This window comes from Danio rerio, chromosome 17 (genome assembly GCF_049306965.1).
Source record: "Danio rerio strain Tuebingen ecotype United States chromosome 17, GRCz12tu, whole genome shotgun sequence".
Lineage (NCBI taxonomy): Eukaryota > Metazoa > Chordata > Actinopteri > Cypriniformes > Danionidae > Danio > Danio rerio.
In genome coordinates this window covers 1,332,501-1,352,211 of record NC_133192.1, presented here as the reverse complement: position 1 = coordinate 1,352,211, position 19,711 = coordinate 1,332,501, and the positions used below count along the sequence as shown (strand labels likewise).

Sequence of the window (19,711 nt, the reverse complement as noted above, 5' to 3'; positions counted from 1 at the left end):
CCTTAAAAAAGACAATTCTGACATAATGTATTCATTTTCCAGTTTATTCTATTGAACACAAAAGAAGATATTCTGAAGAATGTTGGAAATCATTGGTATTTTCTTTTAAATACTATGAATGTAAATGGCCACATATTTCCAGCATTCTTTATATCTTCATTTGTGTTCAACAATAGACAGAATCTCTAGTTTAAAACCACATGAGAATGAGTAAAAAATAAAGGGAATGTTCATTTTATTTGCTTAAACTGTCTTTTAAAATCATAAGATTGTGTAGAAAATCATAACAGCCTGGCAACATGGTGGCACAGTACGTAGTGCTGTTGCCTCACAGCAAGAAGGTCGCTGGTTTGAACCTCGGCTGAGTCAGTTGTCATTTTTGTGTGGAGTTTGCATGTTCTCCCCGTATATGCGTGGGTTTCCTCGAGGTGCTCCAGTTTCCCCCACAGTCCAAACACATGCACTAAAGGGGAATTGGGTACGCTATAAATTTGTCCGTAGTGTATGTGTGTAAATTTGAGTGTATGAGTGTTTCCCAGTGATGGGTTGCAGCTGGAAGGGCATCCGCTGCGTAAAACATATGCCGGATAAGTTGGCGGTTCATTCCGCAGTGGCGACCCCAGCTTAAAAAAGGGACTAAACTGAAAAGAAAAAGTTTATAAATATAAACAGCCCATTTAAATATAAGCACACACAAAATCAAAACAAACATAACATTAATTGAGCCTGAAACTTCTGTTTTACATTATAGGCTATATATTTTTCTTGTTTTATTATCTGGGACATGCCACTGACACATATATTCACACATCTGCATACAGTTGAAAATGCCAAAAAGCATAAATCCATCATAAACAACTTTATGATCAACATGCATGTTTTTTATATATGTTCCTGTTATGAATGACAGTAGAATGATGAAGTGTGTGATGCACAGACTGACGGAGCCTCCTCTCAGTGTGTGTGTGTGTGAGGGGGCGGACAGCTCTGATCCTCCAGCATTGTGTCTGGTGTGAGCGTGCAGAGATGTAATGCACATTTAAACAGCAGAGCGTCAGTGTGTGTGTGTGTGTCTGTCTGTCTATGGTCTATGGGACGCTTCACAGATCGTTTCTTCTCCAAGATCTCCACCAGCAGAAGCTCATCCACGCTGACAGGTGAGAGATCTTTACTGTGGTCTTCACTGCAGGTTTACATCTGTATTTATAAATTTGTTCAATGCTTTTATCTAAAGGGACTTACTTTGCACTCACTGTATAATGCAGACAAATGGGGATCGAACTCATGACCTGCTGACCAGCTGTACAAATGACAAAAAATACAACTGTATATTTAATTTATTTCATTTAAAATTAGTTATTTAAGTTACTAACGATATAACTCAAGATCTTACGATCATACTAGATCCATCATGGCTCTTAAAAACTAACTATACTCTGAAAGTTCTCTTTAGAAGGGGATATAGCCCAATGTTAGGTCAAAGATGGACCAAAAAACAACTATTTTATTAAAAAATGACATTTTAAATTAAACTGATAAAATGAACCAGTGGTTTTGTCTATATTTGACCTAATGTTGGGCTACAAAAACCTGTTTTTTAGACTAATATATGCATATTAATAATTGTTTTACTGGCATGCTTGGTTTGGGACTTGTGGAGCTGTGCATGGATGGATTTGCTCTTCAGTGTTTGGACTCTCAGTAGTGAATATTAAACCACACTGAACTGAACTAAACTGAACTCTAAAAACTGGACAAAGTTTCAGTTTACTAGAACTTCTGTGTTCAGCTGCTTTGACACAATCTACACCGTGGAATCGCTGGAGAAATACAGATGAATTGAATTATATGTTGTTTAATTTTTATATCAGTCTAAACATTAAAATGGAAACGGAGTGCAATAAATCCTTGACATTTTAGAACATGTACACTCCAAATAATGCTGAGTTATTTTAAACCAAAGCTGGGTCAAATATAGTAAAAAACACAGTGTTATTTTTTCAATTAATTCTGAATTAGAAATTTTAACACAATAGTTGACTCTAAAAGTGCATTTATATTGGGTCAAAGATAGACTAAAAACAACCATTGGTTTGGAAAATATCATTTTAAATTTAAGTGACAAAATTAACCCAATGTAGGTTAGTCCAATTGTTTTTAAACTTGAGTTTATGCATATTAGTAATAGTTTTTGCTGATTGAAGTTTGTTTAATAACTGTCAAAACATTAAAATGGAAAATAAAAAATGAAGTGCATGAAGTCTTTGACATTTTCAAAAATATAGACTAAAATGCTGAGTTATTTTAACCCAATGCTGGGTCAAATATGGACAAACCCAGCATGAGATTAGTTTTTTTAATTAACTTTGAATAACAAATTTGAACCCAATAGTTCACTCTAAAAGTGGATTTATGTTGGGTCAAAGATGGACAAAAAACAACCAATGAGTTAAAAAATTTATTTTAAAAAGAATTGACCATATTAACCCAATGTAAAGTTTGTCCAATCAAAACATTAAGATGGAAAATAAAAGTGCATGAACATTTTCATTTTCAAAACGCTGAGTTATTTAATCAAATCAAATAGATCAATCAAATAGAGTCAAACCCAGCAATAGGTAAGTTGTTTTCAAATACAATTTAATTACATATTTTAAACAAATAATTGTGCTTGTCCATATTTGACCCAATGCTGGGTTAAAACAACACTGAGTGCAAATTAATTTCAAAAATAAATCCATTCATCCATATTTAGATTAAACCTGCTTATTCAATGCTGATTTGCAGTTATTTTCAATAAAAATTAAAACAAACGTTTAGACTATAATAATAGATCTTGTTAAATAATGTAATGTTCATTTATAGATCAGTTGCTTATTACAACTATTTAGTTTTTTCAATGTCGTATCATCAACGTTAAAATAACACATGGCATCGTAAAAGCAAGTTATTGAAGATATTATACCTTCAACACAGATCTTATGCAAAACCCTGTTGATTTATACAATAGCCAATCTTTGCAGTTATTTATTATTAAATGTTTTTTTTAACGTTATCTTAATGTTGAAGGAAATTGTTTCAGTACATATTTGAAGAAAACAACAACTCAACTTATAGTTCTTGTATTTTCAGTGTTGATTTATAAATAGCGTGCTAACCTTTTCAGCTTTAAACAATCCTTTAACGTTATATAAACTCTGAAGCAACTACTGCTATCATTTCAATATAAATTTGAATTATATTGACTCAAGCTATAAATCTAGTTCAAGTTTCAAAGTTGGTTTACAGATATTTTGTATAACCTGTTAAATAATTTAACGCTATTTTAAAGTTTCATCATTGCATGTATACTACAGTGGTTATTAAAGTTCATTAGTTAATACTACAGTATGCTGGAAACGTGTAAATACTATAATATATCCAGTATAATACACTGTTTAAATATTTTAATAGATGCTTTAATATAAATTACTGTATTATTATTTAATATGGGTACCCACAAGCTCAAAAAACATTTGAAAAATGTAAAGTATGCATAAAAACACAGTGATTTATAGAAAATACAATAGTGTTTCTGAACCATAATAATAAATTATTATGTCTAATATAGGCTTTTAAACCTTTATTAATGAACGCTCTAGCATACTGTAGTAATAATGATAAATTATATATATTTATAATTATGCGTTTAATATATATATATGCTGGGTGGTGTAACCCAAACCCACAGACAAAAAATATATTCAATTAAATTTAAAATCACACCAACAGTTGAGTTAGTCCATATCTGACCCAATGGGCTACCCAAGCCAAGTGTATAGTGAACTAACAGTGTAATAAACACTGTAATAACTGTGCTGTATTGAAGTAAGATAAACCTTATTTAAACTACAGTAATGGCTCATTTGTTTATATTTAACAGATTAATCGCACTTTATCACACAGCTCTCGTGTGTGTGCGTAAAGGGAAAACGCATATGAACTACGGATAAACTGTATTAAATATTGTAATATATTTTAATTTCACTACAGTAAACTGTGGTGTAGTATAGTAAAATACACCGTATAGTTGTAGAAAACTATATAACAGTGTCATCATTTGTTAACAGATTAATATGGTTGAAATCTTCATGTGTCCAAGTGTGTGCGTGAAAGCGCACCTGAACGGATCCTGCTGCGTTCATCAGCCTGATATGATGCGCTTTCCTCCGGCAGTGATGCCCGCCTCCTGCTCCTCCTTCATCGATATTATTAACAAAAAATCAAGTGCATTTAGCAGATAAAACATAAACACATAAGGTCAATGCCAAAATAAGTAGTCTCTGGCTTCTGTTGGTGAACGGTAACACTTTAGTTTAGGTCACAATGCATGCCATTACGGTACATGCATATTATAAAGACTTAAACTGTTGATCATAAAGATCTTATTCTGCATCCCTAATCTGACCTGCCCAAAACCTAAACCCAACTTCTAACTCACTATTAATAAACAGTCAATTAGCAGTTCATTAAGCTATTGTTAGTTAATGATTGGTTAATACTTTGAATTGCGACCTGGTATATCTTTCACCTTGTTTGTTACACTCTAATTTAATTTCATAATGGGATCTTGATCATTCTTCCAACAACTTTAACCTTGAGAAATTGGGAAAAAGCGACTTTTATGAACATTTTTAATAGTTTAAAGTGAAATGTCGTCTAGGCTGGTGTTGTATATTACACTGCACACGCAAAACCCTGTACTGACAGCACATGTTCTGTTAATTTACTGACTTTTCTCTCTAGATATCATTTCAAACTAAGTAAATGTCCATAAAAGTCACTGTAGAGTTAAAATTTCAACATCAAAAGTAGACAGAGCAGAGATCAACATCCCATAATGCAGTTCACCACCGTAAATAAACACTAAATTGTTCATCAACAGATATTGTGTACAGTATGTGAGTCTGAAAGTGTGCGGTTTTCTCCGCAGTTATGCCCGCCTCCTGCGCCTCCTCCTCCGGCTGGATCCTCTGCGCGGTGCTGCTCTCCTCGGCTCTCCTCTGGTGTCCGACTGAGTCCAAGCGCAACCGCGGAGCCATCCCGCATCCAGACAAAAACACCCCGAACGAGTCCTCGCGGAGCCCGCAGCAGCAGGAGTCCGCGTCCGGCTCCAGGGCCCGCAGCAGGGGCTCGGAGGAGGTGTTGGAGTCCAGCCAAGAGGCGCTGCATGTGACCGAGCGCCGGTACCTGAAGCGGGACTGGTGCAAAACACAACCCCTGAAACAGACCATCCACGAGGAGGGCTGCATCAGCAGGACCATCATCAACCGCTTCTGCTACGGCCAGTGCAACTCATTCTACATCCCGCGGCACGTGCGCCGGGAGGAGGGCGCCTTCCAGTCCTGCTCCTTCTGCAAACCCAAGCGCTTCACCACCATGAGCTTCACCCTCAGCTGCCCGGACCAGCAGCCGCCCACCCGCAAAAAGAGGGTGCAGAGGGTCAAGCAGTGCCGCTGCATCTCCATCGAGCTGGACTAGAGCTGGATAAACAGCCCCAGGAGGAGCTCACGGGGACCGGTATGCTGGAGGGCGGAGGACGAGAGGATGCGGTCGGCGAAAAATAACGCTTTTACCCTTGAACTGCTTAGTCTTTTGGGGTTTTTCCTTATTAGATTACACGGATCATTAAAATCTGTCACCATCCACATGCAAAAATTCGCTTTTTAAGCCCTAAACTGTTGGGCTTCTCCGTTACGCAGAATCTGTCACCGTGCAGAAATACGCATTTTAACCCAACTAAAACTGTTGGGTTACGACATAGCCTATTATCCATCACCATCCGCATGCAGAACCACTACAGTACCTTTTAAATACTTTAACACTATAAAACATTACTGTCTTGCCGTAACCCGATGAGTTAAATATAGACAAACCCCGATGTTGGATTAATTAGCCAATTTTTTCCATCAGATTTAAATTACGCGTTATAACCCTTAACCCGCTTAAAATGTTGGGTTTCTCCATAGTATCTGTCATCATCAACATGCAATATGTAACTTTTAGTAAATAATTTAACATTATAAAAAATACTGGGTTGTCCATAACCCAAAGTTGGCTCAAATATGGTTAATTAGACATAAATCTTGCCAATCAAATGTAAATTCAACTTGTAAATTCAAACTGTTGGGTTTCTCCATATCATCTGTCACCATCCACCTACAGAAGTTACTTTAAGTATATAATGTAACTATAAAGCAATGCTGGGTTGTGCATAACCCAATGTTGGGTCAAATATGGTTATTTAGAGATAAATCTTTTCATTCATTCATTTATTTTCTTTTTGGCTTAGTCCCTTTATTAATCAGGGGTCGCAACAGTGGAATGAACCGCCAACTTATCCAGAATATGTTTTCACGCAGCGGGTAACCTTCCAGCTGCAACTCAGCACTGCGAAGTATCCATACACACTCATTCACACACATACTCTACTGACAATTTAGCTTATCAATTCCCCTATAGCGCATGCGTTTGGACTGTGGGAGAAACCGGAGCACCCGGAGGAAACCCACACCAACACGGGGAGAACATGCAAACTCCACACACAAACACCAACTGAACCAGCCGAGGCTCGAACCAGAGACCTTCTTGCTGTGAGGCGGTCGTGCTACCCACTGCGCCACCATGACGTCCTATAAATCTTTTTAATCAAATGTCAATTATGATTTTTTTAACCCTTAAACCACTTAAACTGTTGGGTTTCTCCATATTATGTCACAATGTGCATGCAGAAATATGGATAAATCTTCTCAATCAGATTTAAATGATGCTTTTTAACCCTTAAACTACTTACACTGTTGGGTTTCTCCAGTATCTAACAATCCACATGCTAAAACACTATATAGTAACATTTAGTAAATACTGTAACACTCAAAAATGTCACAACCCAGTGAGTCAGATATGGACAAACCCAACGTTGGGTTATTTTTTTTTTACTTTTACCCCTTAAACTATTTAAACTCCATATTCAGCATGCAGAAGTTACTTTAGTAAATAATATAACACTATTAAACTATTTAAATGTTGGGTCAAATAACCCCACTTTGGATAAATTTTTATCAATCAAACATAAATTATGTTTTTTTAACCCTTAAATAACTTAAATTGTTGGGTTTCTCCTTATTCCACCTACAGAAGTTACTTTAAGTATATAATGTAACTATAAAGCAATGCTGGGTTGTGCATAACCCAATGTTGGGTCAAATATGGTTATTTAGAGATAAATCTTTTCATTCATTCATTCATTTTCTTTTCAGCTTAGTCCCTTTATTAATCAGGGGTCGCAACAGTGGAATGAACCGCCAACTTATCCAACATATGTTTTACACAGCAGATACCCTTCCAGCTGCAACCCATCACTGGGAAGCATCCATACATACTCATTCACACACATGACAATTTAGCCCACCCAATTCCCCTATAGATCATGTGTTTCCACTGTGAGAGAAACCGGAGCACCCGGAGGAAACCCACGCAAACATGGGAGAACATGCAAACTCCACACAGAAACACCAACTGACCCAGCCGAGGCTGGAACCAGCGACCTTCTTGCTGTGAGGCGATCGTGCTACCCACTGCGCCACCATGACGTCCTATAAATCTTTTTAATCAAATGTCAATTATACTTTTTTTAACCCTTAAACTACTTAAACTGTTGGGTTTCTCCATATTATGTCACAATGTGCATGCAGAAATATGATACGTTGGGTCAAATATGGACAAAACCAACATTAATAAGGCATAAATCTTTTCAATCAGATTTAAATGATGCTTTTTAACCCTTAAACTACTTACACTGTTGTGTTTCTCCAGTATCTGTAACAATCCACATGCTAAAACACTATATAGTAACATTTAGTAAATACTGTAACACTCAAAAAATGTGTCTTGTCATAACCCAGTGAGTCAGATATGGACAAACCCAATGTTGGGTTATTTTTATTTTACTTTTACCCCTTAAACTATTTAAACTGGTGAGTTTCTCCATATTCCACATGCAAAAGTTACTTTTAGTAAATAATATAACACTGTTTAAAAATTGTGTCTTGTCAAAACCCAATATTGGGTCAAAGAACCCCACTTTGGATCATTGTTTTAGATCAAATGTCAATTATGCTTTTTTTAACCCTTAAACCACTTAAACTGTTGGGTTTCTCCAGTATCTGTAACAATCCACATGCTAAAATGCTATATAGTAACAATTAATGGAGCTTACCCAATTTCACTGTACAGTTTTGGACTGTGGGGGAATCCAGAGCACCCGGAGGAAACCCACGGAAACACGGGGAGAACATGCAAACTCCACACAAAAACACCAACTGACCCAGCCGAGACTCGAACCAGCAACCTTCTTGCTGTGAGGCGATTGTGCTACCCACTGTGCCACCATGACGTCCTATAAATCTTTTCAATCAAATGTCAATTGTGCTTTTTTAACCCTTAAACTGTTGGGTTTCCCCATATTATGTCACAATGTGCATGCAGAAATATGATTCGTTGGGTCAAATATGGACAAAACCAACATTAATAAGGCATAAATCTTTTCAATCAGATTTAAATGATGCTTTTTAACCCTTAAACTACTTAAACTGTTGGGTTTCTCCAGTATCTGTAACAATCCACATGCTAAAACACTATATAGTAACAATTTGTAAATACTGTAACACTCAAAAATGTCATAACCCAGTGAGTCAGATATGGACAAACCCAACAATGGGTTATTTTTTTTTACTTTTACCCCTTAAACTATTTAAACTGTTGAGTTTCTCCATATTCAGCATGCAGAAGGTACTTTAGTAAATAATATAACACTATTAAACTATTTAAAATGGTGTCTTGTCAAAACCCAATGTTGGGTCAAAGAACCCCACTTTGAATAAATTTGTATCAATCAAACATAAATTATGTTTTTTTTAACCCTTAAATCACTTAAACTGTTGGGTTTCTCCATATTATGTCACAATGTGCATGCAGAAATATGGATAAATCTTCTCAATCAGATTTAAATGATGCTTTTTAACCCTTAAACTACTTACACTGTTGTGTTTCTCCAGTATCTGAAACAATCCACATGCTAAAACACTATATAGTAACATTTAGTAAATACTGTAACACTCAAAAATGTGTCTTGTCATAACCCAGTGAGTCAGATATGGACAAACCCAACGATGGGTTATTTTATTTTTTTTACTTTTAACCCTTAAACTATTTAAACTGTTGAGTTTCTCCATATTCCACATGCAGAAGGTACTTTTAGTAAATAATATAACACTGTTTAAAAATTGTGTCTTATCAAAACCCAATGTTGGGTCAAAGAACCCTATTTTGGATCATTGTTTTCAATCAAATTTAAATGATGCTTTTAACCCTAAAGCCACTTAAACTGTAGAGTTTCTGCGTTATCTCTAATAATCCACATGCAAATATATTATACAGCAAATACTGTAACACTCAAAAAAAAAGCTGTTCTTGTAACCCAATTGGGTCAAATGTGGACAAACCCAACCCTCTGGGTTAAAAAGTGCATTTTAAACGTAATTAAAAAAAAAATGCAACACTGATTTCGTCTATTTTGACCCAACTTTGGTTACAGAAAAAAACATGACTTCAGATTTCTGCATCCTGCGTTTTGTCCTAAAATGTCCTCGTCAGACTCATCCTAAAAGGGCCTGTTTGCAAAGCCTCCTGCATGTCATTAGTCCAGCTCCAGAGGAATGCTCGCTCAATAATCTGATGTATATAAGGTGTTTTCTGTGAGCTGTAATGGTGACAGATGCAGAAGATCAAGCCTTCATTCATCTCCACTGTAGATCTAGGAACGTTTAAGGACTGATAGTTTCCACTATGTGGAACGGATTTATTTAATGTGACTGAACGAGACACTGTTATTCATGTTTCTGCTGCGCTTCTTCATGCTAATCCTCTATTTATGATCTCAGTCATCTAGATTATATACGCTGCTGTACAGATGTTGTGTGTAGAGGCTTGTATGAAGATGTTAGAGGCCTGTGGAAAGACCCTATTAATAAAAGGTCAAACATTTGAATCCTCTCTCTCTCTCTCTCTCTCTGAGTGACACCATTAAACGCTTCATAAATTACAGCGCAAATCAATTTCACACTGTGTGTTTAACATGCATCTCCAACTTACAAGCTAATTTAACCTCAAGATCAAACATCACATTGCATTTGTGTTTATATGAAGAGAATCTACATTTACAGATGTGATCTGATTAATGATTAGTAACACAGGCCTGATTAAGTGTGTAAATACTGCTATTTCAAGACAGAAAAATACTCAGACATTCTCATTTAAAGTTCATTCATCCTTCAGCTAAGTCCCTTTTTTATTCAGGGGTCGCCACTGCGGAATTAACCGCCAACTTATATGTTTTACACAGAAGATGATCTTCCAGCAGCAACCCAGTACTGGAAAACACCCATACACACTCATTCACACACACACACACACATACACATACACACATACACTATGGCTAATTTAGTTCACCAATTCCCCTATAGCGCATGTGTTTGGACTGTGAGGGAAACCGGAGCACCCGGAGGAAACCCACGCCAATACGGGGAGAACATGCAAACTCCCCAGCCGGGACTCGATCCAGCAACCTTCCTACTGTGAGGCAATCGTGCTACCCACTGCGCCACCATGTCGCCCCACATTTAAATTTATAATAAATATTTAAAAACATTGAAATTCGTCAAAATGTGCAGTAAAATGTGCAGAGACGCGAGATTTAACACAGTTTTGTGCATCTATTTTTTTAAATAAGGTTTAAAAGATGCAAACAATATTTTATAAAAATTGAATATTAAAAACGGAAGCAAGCAAGTGTTTTAAAATGTATTTTTTTAATAATTAAATTAAAATAAATAAGCAAAAATCAGAGGACACATTTTGTGAAGTTTACTTATGAACTAATTTGGAGAGGATCACGTGCTGATGATTTACCACAGCTAATCATGATCCTCCAATCACATGATTCTCTAGTCACTATAAATAACCACAGTCTTCATTCCTCAACTATCTTCGTCTGGAAGAAACCCCCATCCTGAAGCTTTTTCCTCATCGCTGTGGCCACTGGCTTGCTTGGTTTGGGTCTTGTGGAGCTGCGCATGGATGGATTTGCTCCTCAGTGTTTGGACTCTCAGTAGTGAATATTAAACCACACTGAACTGAACTCTGAAAACTGGGCTGACACTGGTTCAGTTCACTATAATCTTCAACCCAAGCTCATTGTGGAAACGTAGCCCCGCGGACGTTTCTGGAGACGGAGCGCGGAGCGAAGCGGAGGCCCGGAGGGAGGAGGAGCCGGCCACGGCGACGACCGGGATCGAGTCCGGGGAAGAGTGGTTCCAGAAATCAGGTAAGATGGAAAACAGAATCCAAAAAAATAAAAGCGAAGGAGTTCGTGACTGGACGAGATCCGAAAACGCGGTCAAAATTGGAAGAGGACTTTTGCTTTTTTTTTCTGGACGGCTTTTGCAAATCGTCGCTTGGGTTTAGGGAGGGGGGCTGGGTCGGCCGATTGGCTGCCCGGTCGTTAGTTCAGTCGTTTAGCGAGTCAGTCGGTCCGAGACGCGAAAAAGCGCGCACATCGGCCTCTCGTGGATTCGCGAAAACAAAAACTGCTCGAATACATACCTCCCAGGACGTATTTTGCGGTCTCCAGAAACATTCGCGGGGCTACGTTTCCACAATAAACCTGGGTTGATAATCTTCTATGTGAAGCTTCTTTGACATAATCTACATTGTAAAAGCACTGGAGAAATAAAGACGAATTGAACTGAATTGCTCCCTTTCTCCTCCTACTTTTCATCTAGATAGGGCAGCACGACGGACCAGTGGTTAGCACTGTCGCCCCACAGCGAGAACACTGCTGGTGTTACGGTTTAACTGGTGACCGTGTGTCCCTTTCCAGTTGTAAGCTATCTACGTTTGCAGATTGGCAGATTCGTCACTTTTTCACAGCAACACAACATGCCCACACCAAATAAAGATTCTTATTACTCTGCGTCAGTGTCATTGTGAACATTACTGACTTTCATATCACAATGACACTGACACCAAGTAATACGAATCTTTATATGATACGGGCATGTTGTGTTGCTGTGAAAAAGTGACTCACTGGACCAGGACCTGTTGGCATTTCTGTGCAGAGTTTGCATGTTCCCTCTGTGTCCAAGTGGGTTTTCAATGGGTTCATATGTAAATAGACTGAGCCAAGTAAGCACTATATTCTAGCCTCCAGCATCAGTATTGTTTCCTTTTTAAGTTTTTAAGATCTACCTGAGATCAATCTCCCCTCTCACCCAGGGCCGGAGCAAGCTGAACTGCCGCTCTAGGCAAAGCACGGTAACGCCGCCCTCAACCCTAACGTGAAAGCAGGGGGGCGGGGGGTGTGATCTGATATAACTGAGCGTGCAGGTGGTGAGGGTAGTGTCGGGGTCACCGCCCTCTCCATTCTGCCGCCCTACAAGCGGATAAAACTGAGGTTGCGGGTGGTGAGGGTAGTGTCGGGGATGCCGCCCTCTCTATTCTGCCACCCTAGGCGGCCGCCTAGGTCGCCTCCATGGATGCGCCGGCCTTGCTCTCACCCTGCAAATGGGAGGGAGCCCTGGGCTTGAGGATTCCTGCCAAACAAGCTTTTTGTAAATCATGAGCTAGGTGTGAACTCTTGAACTTGAAATTCTGAAACTTTTAATAAATTAAATTAGATCAAATTTACCCAATATCAGAAATGATTAAAAGATCTGGGTGTCATATTAGACAGCAATCTAACTTTTGAAAACCATATATCCCATGTCACAAAAACTGCCTTCTCTCATCTGAGAAATATCGCTAAATTATGAAGTATGCTATCCATCTCTGATGCAGAAAAGCTAGTCCATGCTTTTATGAGCTCTAGGCTGGATTACTGTAATGCTCTGTTTGCTGGCTGCCCAGCATCCTCTATTAACAGACTTCAATTAGTCCAAAATGCAGCAGCCAGAGTTCTGACCAGGTCTAGAAAATATGATCATGTCAGCCTAATGTTCTCCTCCTTACACTGGCTGCCTGTTCAGTTTCGTATTGTAAATTTAAAATATTACTTCTCACCTATACATTATTATAATACATAATATATACATTAGTATGAATGGAACTTGGATGTACTTTATCCACCATTTGTCATGATCACGTGACCTACCCGCGTGAGTTGTGTCTCATTCATCGTGGGATAGTGGATGCATCGGATGCACACTTCAGAATCTCGCCGATCCGGGTACTTCTAGCATACTGATATTCCAATTCTGTGAATCCGGACAAACTACTAGACTCGCATACTATATTTAGCATACTATATAGTAAGGAAGTTTGCGATTCCGGATGCAGTTCGTTTCCTCTGATGGTTCTACACCTTCATTTGAGTCCAGCTGTGTTTGATCATACTGATGGAACTCGGTAAGGAAAATTAGTTAGAGCAAATGAGAATCAGCAGCATGGTGGTGGCAGCATCATGCGGTGGGGGTGTTTTTCAGCTGCAGGTACAGGATGACTGACTGCAATCAAGGGAAATATTAATGCGGCCAAGTACAGGGATATACCTCTTACCTGTAAAGCTTTAAATAATCGAGCTCCTGTTTATCTAACCAACCTTGTCTCGCTACAATCCAGCTCGCTCTTTAAGATCTCAAAACTCAGGGCTTCTGGTAGTACCTAGAATAGCAAAGTCGAGTAAAGGAGGTCAAGCCTTCTTGTTTATGGCTGCCTTCTCCCTATGGCTCCTATTCCACCTGGGGATACTCATCCCTAGGCTCTCAGATTATGTGGAGTCACTGATTGGATTCAAGACCAGCGACGAGATGATCCCAAGGTTTCCATATCCTGGATCAGGCCGTATCCTGAGCTGCTGCGCTGATGGTCATGGAGGAGTGGAGAGCATGAGACTGATTCCAGAGCTACGCATCGACGAATTTGCCCTTCAGTGTTTGGACTCTCAGTAGTGATTATTAAACCACACTGAACTGAGCTAAACTGAACTTAAACACTTAAAACTGAATTACTCTAATCCAGTTACTATGACCATTTATGTGAAGCTGCTTCGACACAATTTACTTTGTAAAAGAGCTGTACAAATAAAGCAGAATTGAATTGAATTATTGCATGTTTAAATGAACACAAGTTGTATTCATTACAAGCTTGTTTCTTGTTGACTGTCTGTTTTTATGAAGTATTAAAAGAAGATTTAAGCAAAGTGTTTTAAAATGTCTGTATTTTTAACTATTTTTAATAACAAATTAAATGTAAATTAGCCATATTTTTAATGATAAATTAAATGTATATTAGCCACATTTTTAATAACAAATTAAATGTAAATTAGCCATGTTTTTAATAATAAATTAAATGTAAATTAGCCACATTTTAAATAATAAATTAAATGTATATTAGCCACATTTTAATAATAAATTAAATTTAAATTAGCCACATTTTTAATAATAAATTAAATGTATATTAGACACATTTTAAATAATAAATTAAATGTATATTAGCCACATTTTTAATAATAAATTAAATGTATATTAGCCACATTTCTAATAATAAATTAAATGTATATTAGCCACATTTTTAATAATAAATTAAATGTATATTAGCCACATTTTTAATAATAAATTAAATGTATATTAGCCACATTTTTAATAATAAATTAAATGTATATTAGCCACATTTTTAATAATAAATTAAATGTATATTTGCCACATTTTTTATAATAAATTAAATGTAAATTAGCCACATTTTTAATAATAAATTAAATGTATATTAGCCACATTTTCGGTCAATTTTGAGATATTAAATTTAGCAGAAAACCTCTTTGAGAACAGAAATGATTACTGCATGGTGAAATAAACATCGCAAGCCTTTTCTTCGTGATTGTCTGCTTTTATAAACGTAAATATTAAAAGAAGATGCAAACAAAGTGTTTTAAAATGTCAACATTTTTAATAATAAAATAAAATGAATATGCAATAAATCAGGAGACACATTTCCTTTGAGTTTTCTAACTCTTTCGCACAGGCAGACGTTCATAAAAGTTTATTGCACCTAATAAGTTTAAAACAAACATCACGACTGGGCCTAATATAAAAATATCAGCAATGTTCCAGGAGTTTTGAGGTGTTGAACATTTTAAAGACACCATGTATGATGAGCTTCCAACACTTTTGCTCATTCAATTATTTGAAACGTGTTTTCCCAGGGAAACGACATCATGTTTTTAACATGATCTTCATTCTGTGAATAAATAGGGAAAGCCACTGACTCATTTACACACACACACACGTCATCAAACACACTCAATAATAGGATCATTCCTCCTCATAACACACGGCTGGATATCATTTATACCTTCTAGATTCATCAGGATATTTGCATAGTGAGTGTAAAAGTGCGTCACACATCGAGCAGTTTGGCAAAAGGGAAAAAGTGAAAGCACAAAAAAGAAAAAAAAGTGAAGCGAGACACGCGACTTCCTGTTCAAGTACAAACACAGTTTCAGAAAACCACCCAGATCACAAACACTAGAGTCATTCATAGTGGATACTGTAGTGCTTCTGAACCATACTACAGTAAAGTCCTTGAATTAATCAGTTGTGGTGATTCTGTGGTTTCTGTGGAAACAACTTCAGTAAAGCTGCGGTCACACTGCACTTCTCTCCCCATAGACTTCCATTTATACGAATGCCTCAGACTAGAAACGCAAGCTTGTGCGACAAGTTTCACAGATCTCTGCGTTGGGAAGTTCGAGCTTGGTGAACTCTGACCTTCAAAATCACATCAACTGACTGCGTGAGACCAATCGAGGATCAAAACATGACCTCTCTGGACAGACATTTAAAACATGGAGCAATCGCTCACTTTTTTAATGTCAATCATCTTGTTTAATCCCGCCCCTTTTCACAGCGCCGGACAACAAAATTTCACAAGGAATTTCAAAGTTACTATGGTAACCCAACAACTATACTAATTGATCTGTTGTGGTGACTTTATAGTTGCTATGGTAACACAACAACTATAGTAACTGATCTGTTGTGGTGATTCTACAGTTTCTATGGTAGCAAAACAACCATACTAATTGATCTGTTGTGGTGATTCTACAGTTGCTATGGTAACATAACAACTATAGTAACTGATCTGTTGCTGTGATTCCACAATTGCAATGGTAACACAACAACCATAGTAACTGGTCTGTTGTGGTGATTCTACAGTTGCTATGGCAACACAACAACTATAGTAAATGGTCTGCAGTGGTGATTATACAGTTTCTATGGCAATACAACTATAGTAACAGATCTGTTGTGGTGATTCTACAGTTGCTATGGTAACACAACAGCTATTGTAATATAAATAAATGCCCAATACTGTAGTTATCTACAGCTCTAGGGTATATTTTACTACAATACACAACAGTTTTCTGTGGTAAAAACGAAAGTATATTACATATAATATTTATTACAGTTCATCAGTTCACTTAAGTTAATACTACAGTATGTATGTTAATTATCTGTTACCATAAAATACCATAATATACACACATTAGTATGGTTCAAAAGCACTAGTTCTGACTATAAATGAGTGTAGTGTTTGTTGATGTGGGCGGGGTTTATCGTAGGCCATGTCTGATGAGTATGAGGCACTGCTGATTAGATACGGATGTTTCCTAATGACCTTTAAAACAGCTTTAATATGACGTTCTCTGCTACTGAAGGTGTTTTCTGGCTGTGCTGTGAGCGTTACCTGCCGTCTGACGCTGTTTTCACACCTGGCGTCTGATCTGTGCTCAGTCTGAACACAAACACTGACAGACGCTCCCTCTGTGTGTTTCTGATGAAAGCGCTCGTCAGATGATCCTCCGTGTTTTCTGTTCTTCCTCTCCCACATCTCAGCTGGACGAAACTCCCGCTTCTTTCTTTCGCAGTCGCTCTTTCTGTTCAACAATTTCAACATTCACATTTACATCAATTTTAACAGATTCAGGAATCATTCACAGTATTTCCCTTTAATGTATGTTCTTCTGGAGAAAGTCTTTTATTTAATTTCGGCTAGAATTAAAGCAGTGTTCAATAGTTTTAAAGCCATTTTAAGCTTAATATTATTAGCCCCCTTTAGCAATATTAGTTTTGGATTGCTTCCACAACAAACCACTGTTATACAATGACTTGCCTAATTACCCTAACTTTACCCTAATTACCCTAGTGAAGCCTTTAAATGTCACTTTTAAGCTTATTTACTGTCATCATGACAAAGAGAAAATAAATCAGTTATTAGAGATGAGTTATTAACACTATTATGATTAGAAATGTGTTGAAAACAATTCTTTACAATTTTGACTCCAGCTATTAATATTAGCATGTGTGTTTTCTCACTAGGCTGTTTGCGTTGATCTTCTTCGTCTCCACTTTCTTCTCCGCAGTGATTTTTTGGACGGTTTGCTGAGCTTCTTTTAGCCTGAAATGACAGAAAATAAACTGATTATATATATAGTTTGGTCTTTCTACAGTTGCTATGGTAACACAACAACTATAGTAATTGATCTGTTGTGGTGATTCTATAGTTACTATGGTAACACAACAACTATAGTAACTGATCTGTTGGGGTGATTCTATAGTTGCTATGGTAACACAACAACTATAGTAACTGATCTGTTGTGGTGATTCTACAGTTGCTATGGTAACAGAACAACTATAGTAACTGATCTGTTGTGGTGATTCTACAGTTGCTATGGTAACACAACAACTATAGTAACTGATCTGTAGTGGTGATTCTATAGTTGCTATGGTAACAACAACTATAGTAACTGATCTGTTGTGGTGACTCTACAGTTGCTATGGTAACACAACAACTATAGTAACTGATCTGTAGTGGTGATTCTACAGTTGCTATGGTAACAACAACTATAGTAACTGATATGTTGTGGTGATTCTATAGTTGCTACGGTAACAACAACTATAGTAACTGATCTGTAGTGGAGATTTTATAGTTGCTATGGTAACAACAACTATAGTAACAGATCTGTTGTGGTGATTCTACAGTTGCTATGGTAACAGCTATAGTAACTGATCTGTTGTGGTGATTCTACAGTTGCTATGATAACACAACAACTAATAAAACTAAATCTGACTGAATCCAACTGATTCTAACTCAGCAACTGACTCAGCTGATGCTCAAACCAGCGACCTTCTTGCTGTTGGGCAACAGCACTACATACGGCGCCACCGCGTCACCCATGATTTTATATACTATAGCAGGGGTCACCAACACACCTCAACACACCTGCTTCTGGGTGTTTCTAGTATACCTAGTAAGAGCTTGATTAGCTTGTTCAGGTGTGTTTGATTAGGGTTGCAGCTAAAATCTGCAGGACACCGGCCTTCCAGGAACAAGCTTGGTGATCCCTACACTACAGTATATTTGTTGAAAATGAACATGATTTCCTCTCACGAACACAGATGCAGTTCTTCTCTGCAGTGCAAGTGAACGGAGGTCAAACTCAAGTCACACAATAAAGCTCATTCTGACTCAACGTTTCCCTTCATGCCACTTGCTTTGCTTGTTAAACTCCACTTAGGTTTGTTAGATTCATGTGAAAAACAAGAAAACACCATTAATCAGTGGAGGAACAGAGCTAAACGTCATGATTTATGATGCATTCACTAAAACACATCTTATTTTTTGTGGGTCTGCAGTAAATATTGACATTTTTATAAAGTTGCCTTGAAGAAAAGTACAAAATAATTCAACATAGTTGTAAAAACAAACAAACAAACAAACAAACATACGAGTGATCCTACAAATGCGGGTATATTTCGCATCTTCAAAATAAACCTATTTTTCAAAAACTGGTTTTAATAAGAGCACAAATGATACAAGATTATCTCTATTTATATGTATATATGGGGACTTTTGTTTTGTAAATATGAACTTAAAGACTCCCACTAAATTTATGTTGACTGTCTCCTGAATCATACATTCATTTTCCTTCAGCTTAGTCCCTTTATTCATCTGGGGTCGCCACAGCGGAATGAACCGCCAACTATTCCAGCATATGTTTTACACAGTGGATGCCTTCCAGCTGCATTACAGTACTGGGAAACACCCATACACACACACACTATGGTCAATTTAGTTCACCAATTCCCCTACAGTGCATGTGTTAAGACTGTGAGGGAAACCGGAGCAACCGGAGGAAACCCAAGCCAACACGGGGAGAACATGCAAACTCCATACAGAAACGAGAACTGATCCAGTCGGGACTCAAACCAGTGACCTTCTTGGTGTGAGGCCACAGTGCTAACCACTAAGCCACCATGTCACCCCCCAAAACTGTAATTATATGAATAATTAATGCTCTTTCATAATCGTTGGGAGCCAAAAGGGAAATGTAAACGGAATTTGGGTTAATAGCGCAGCCCTAGCTGACCCAGCTCTACTGTAAACGCCTGCACTACTGTACCTCTCTTTGGAGATGTTTTTACTCTCTCGGTTCCACGTGTTCTTGAAATCGCTGCAGAACTCGTACCACAGCATGAAGATGTAGTTCGGAGAAACCTCCTTCTCTCCAGACTTGGGTTTGAGCCCAAAGTAAGTCACCATCTGCTGGAAACTGACAGAAAACACA

The 19,711-nt window shown here is 37.6% G+C and overlaps 2 protein-coding genes across 6 annotated transcripts in view; one reads left to right on the top strand and one right to left on the bottom strand.

The window, feature by feature from the left end:
• The first annotated feature begins 1,035 nt into the window (after positions 1 to 1,035).
• On the top strand, positions 1,036 to 10,080 carry grem1b (gremlin 1b). Its single transcript, XM_021467246.3, has 2 exons — positions 1,036 to 1,157; positions 4,973 to 10,080. Exons 1-2 carry the CDS (start codon positions 1,091 to 1,093, stop codon positions 5,518 to 5,520), a joined length of 615 nt encoding a protein of 204 aa, XP_021322921.2. The 5' UTR covers positions 1,036 to 1,090; the 3' UTR covers positions 5,521 to 10,080.
• A 4,933-nt stretch (positions 10,081 to 15,013) lies between these two features.
• Positions 15,014 to 19,711, bottom strand: part of LOC100148950 (formin) — a 170,599-nt gene continuing 165,901 nt past the window's right edge. For 3 of the 5 annotated variants that reach the window (XM_073927954.1, XM_073927955.1, XM_073927956.1), the window contains 3 exons: positions 19,547 to 19,696; positions 17,460 to 17,541; positions 15,014 to 17,020 (listed from right to left, as the gene is read on the bottom strand). In XM_073927954.1, coding sequence (XP_073784055.1) covers positions 16,976 to 17,020; positions 17,460 to 17,541; positions 19,547 to 19,696 — 277 coding nt within the window. In that variant the 3' untranslated portion in view covers positions 15,014 to 16,975. The remainder of the gene's footprint in view (positions 17,021 to 17,459; positions 17,542 to 19,546; positions 19,697 to 19,711) is intronic. The other 2 variants (XR_012393130.1, XR_012393131.1) reach the window with 1 other exon arrangement.

Excerpts from the sequence above, each read along its gene's own strand:
- grem1b (XM_021467246.3), top strand. The coding sequence starts at position 1,091 with ATGGGACGCTTCACAGATCGTTTCTTCTCCAAGATCTCCACCAGCAGA. Across the intron at positions 1,158-4,972 it reads AAGCTCATCCACGCTGACAG|TTATGCCCGCCTCCTGCGCC; the intron begins GTGAGAGATCTT and ends TTTTCTCCGCAG.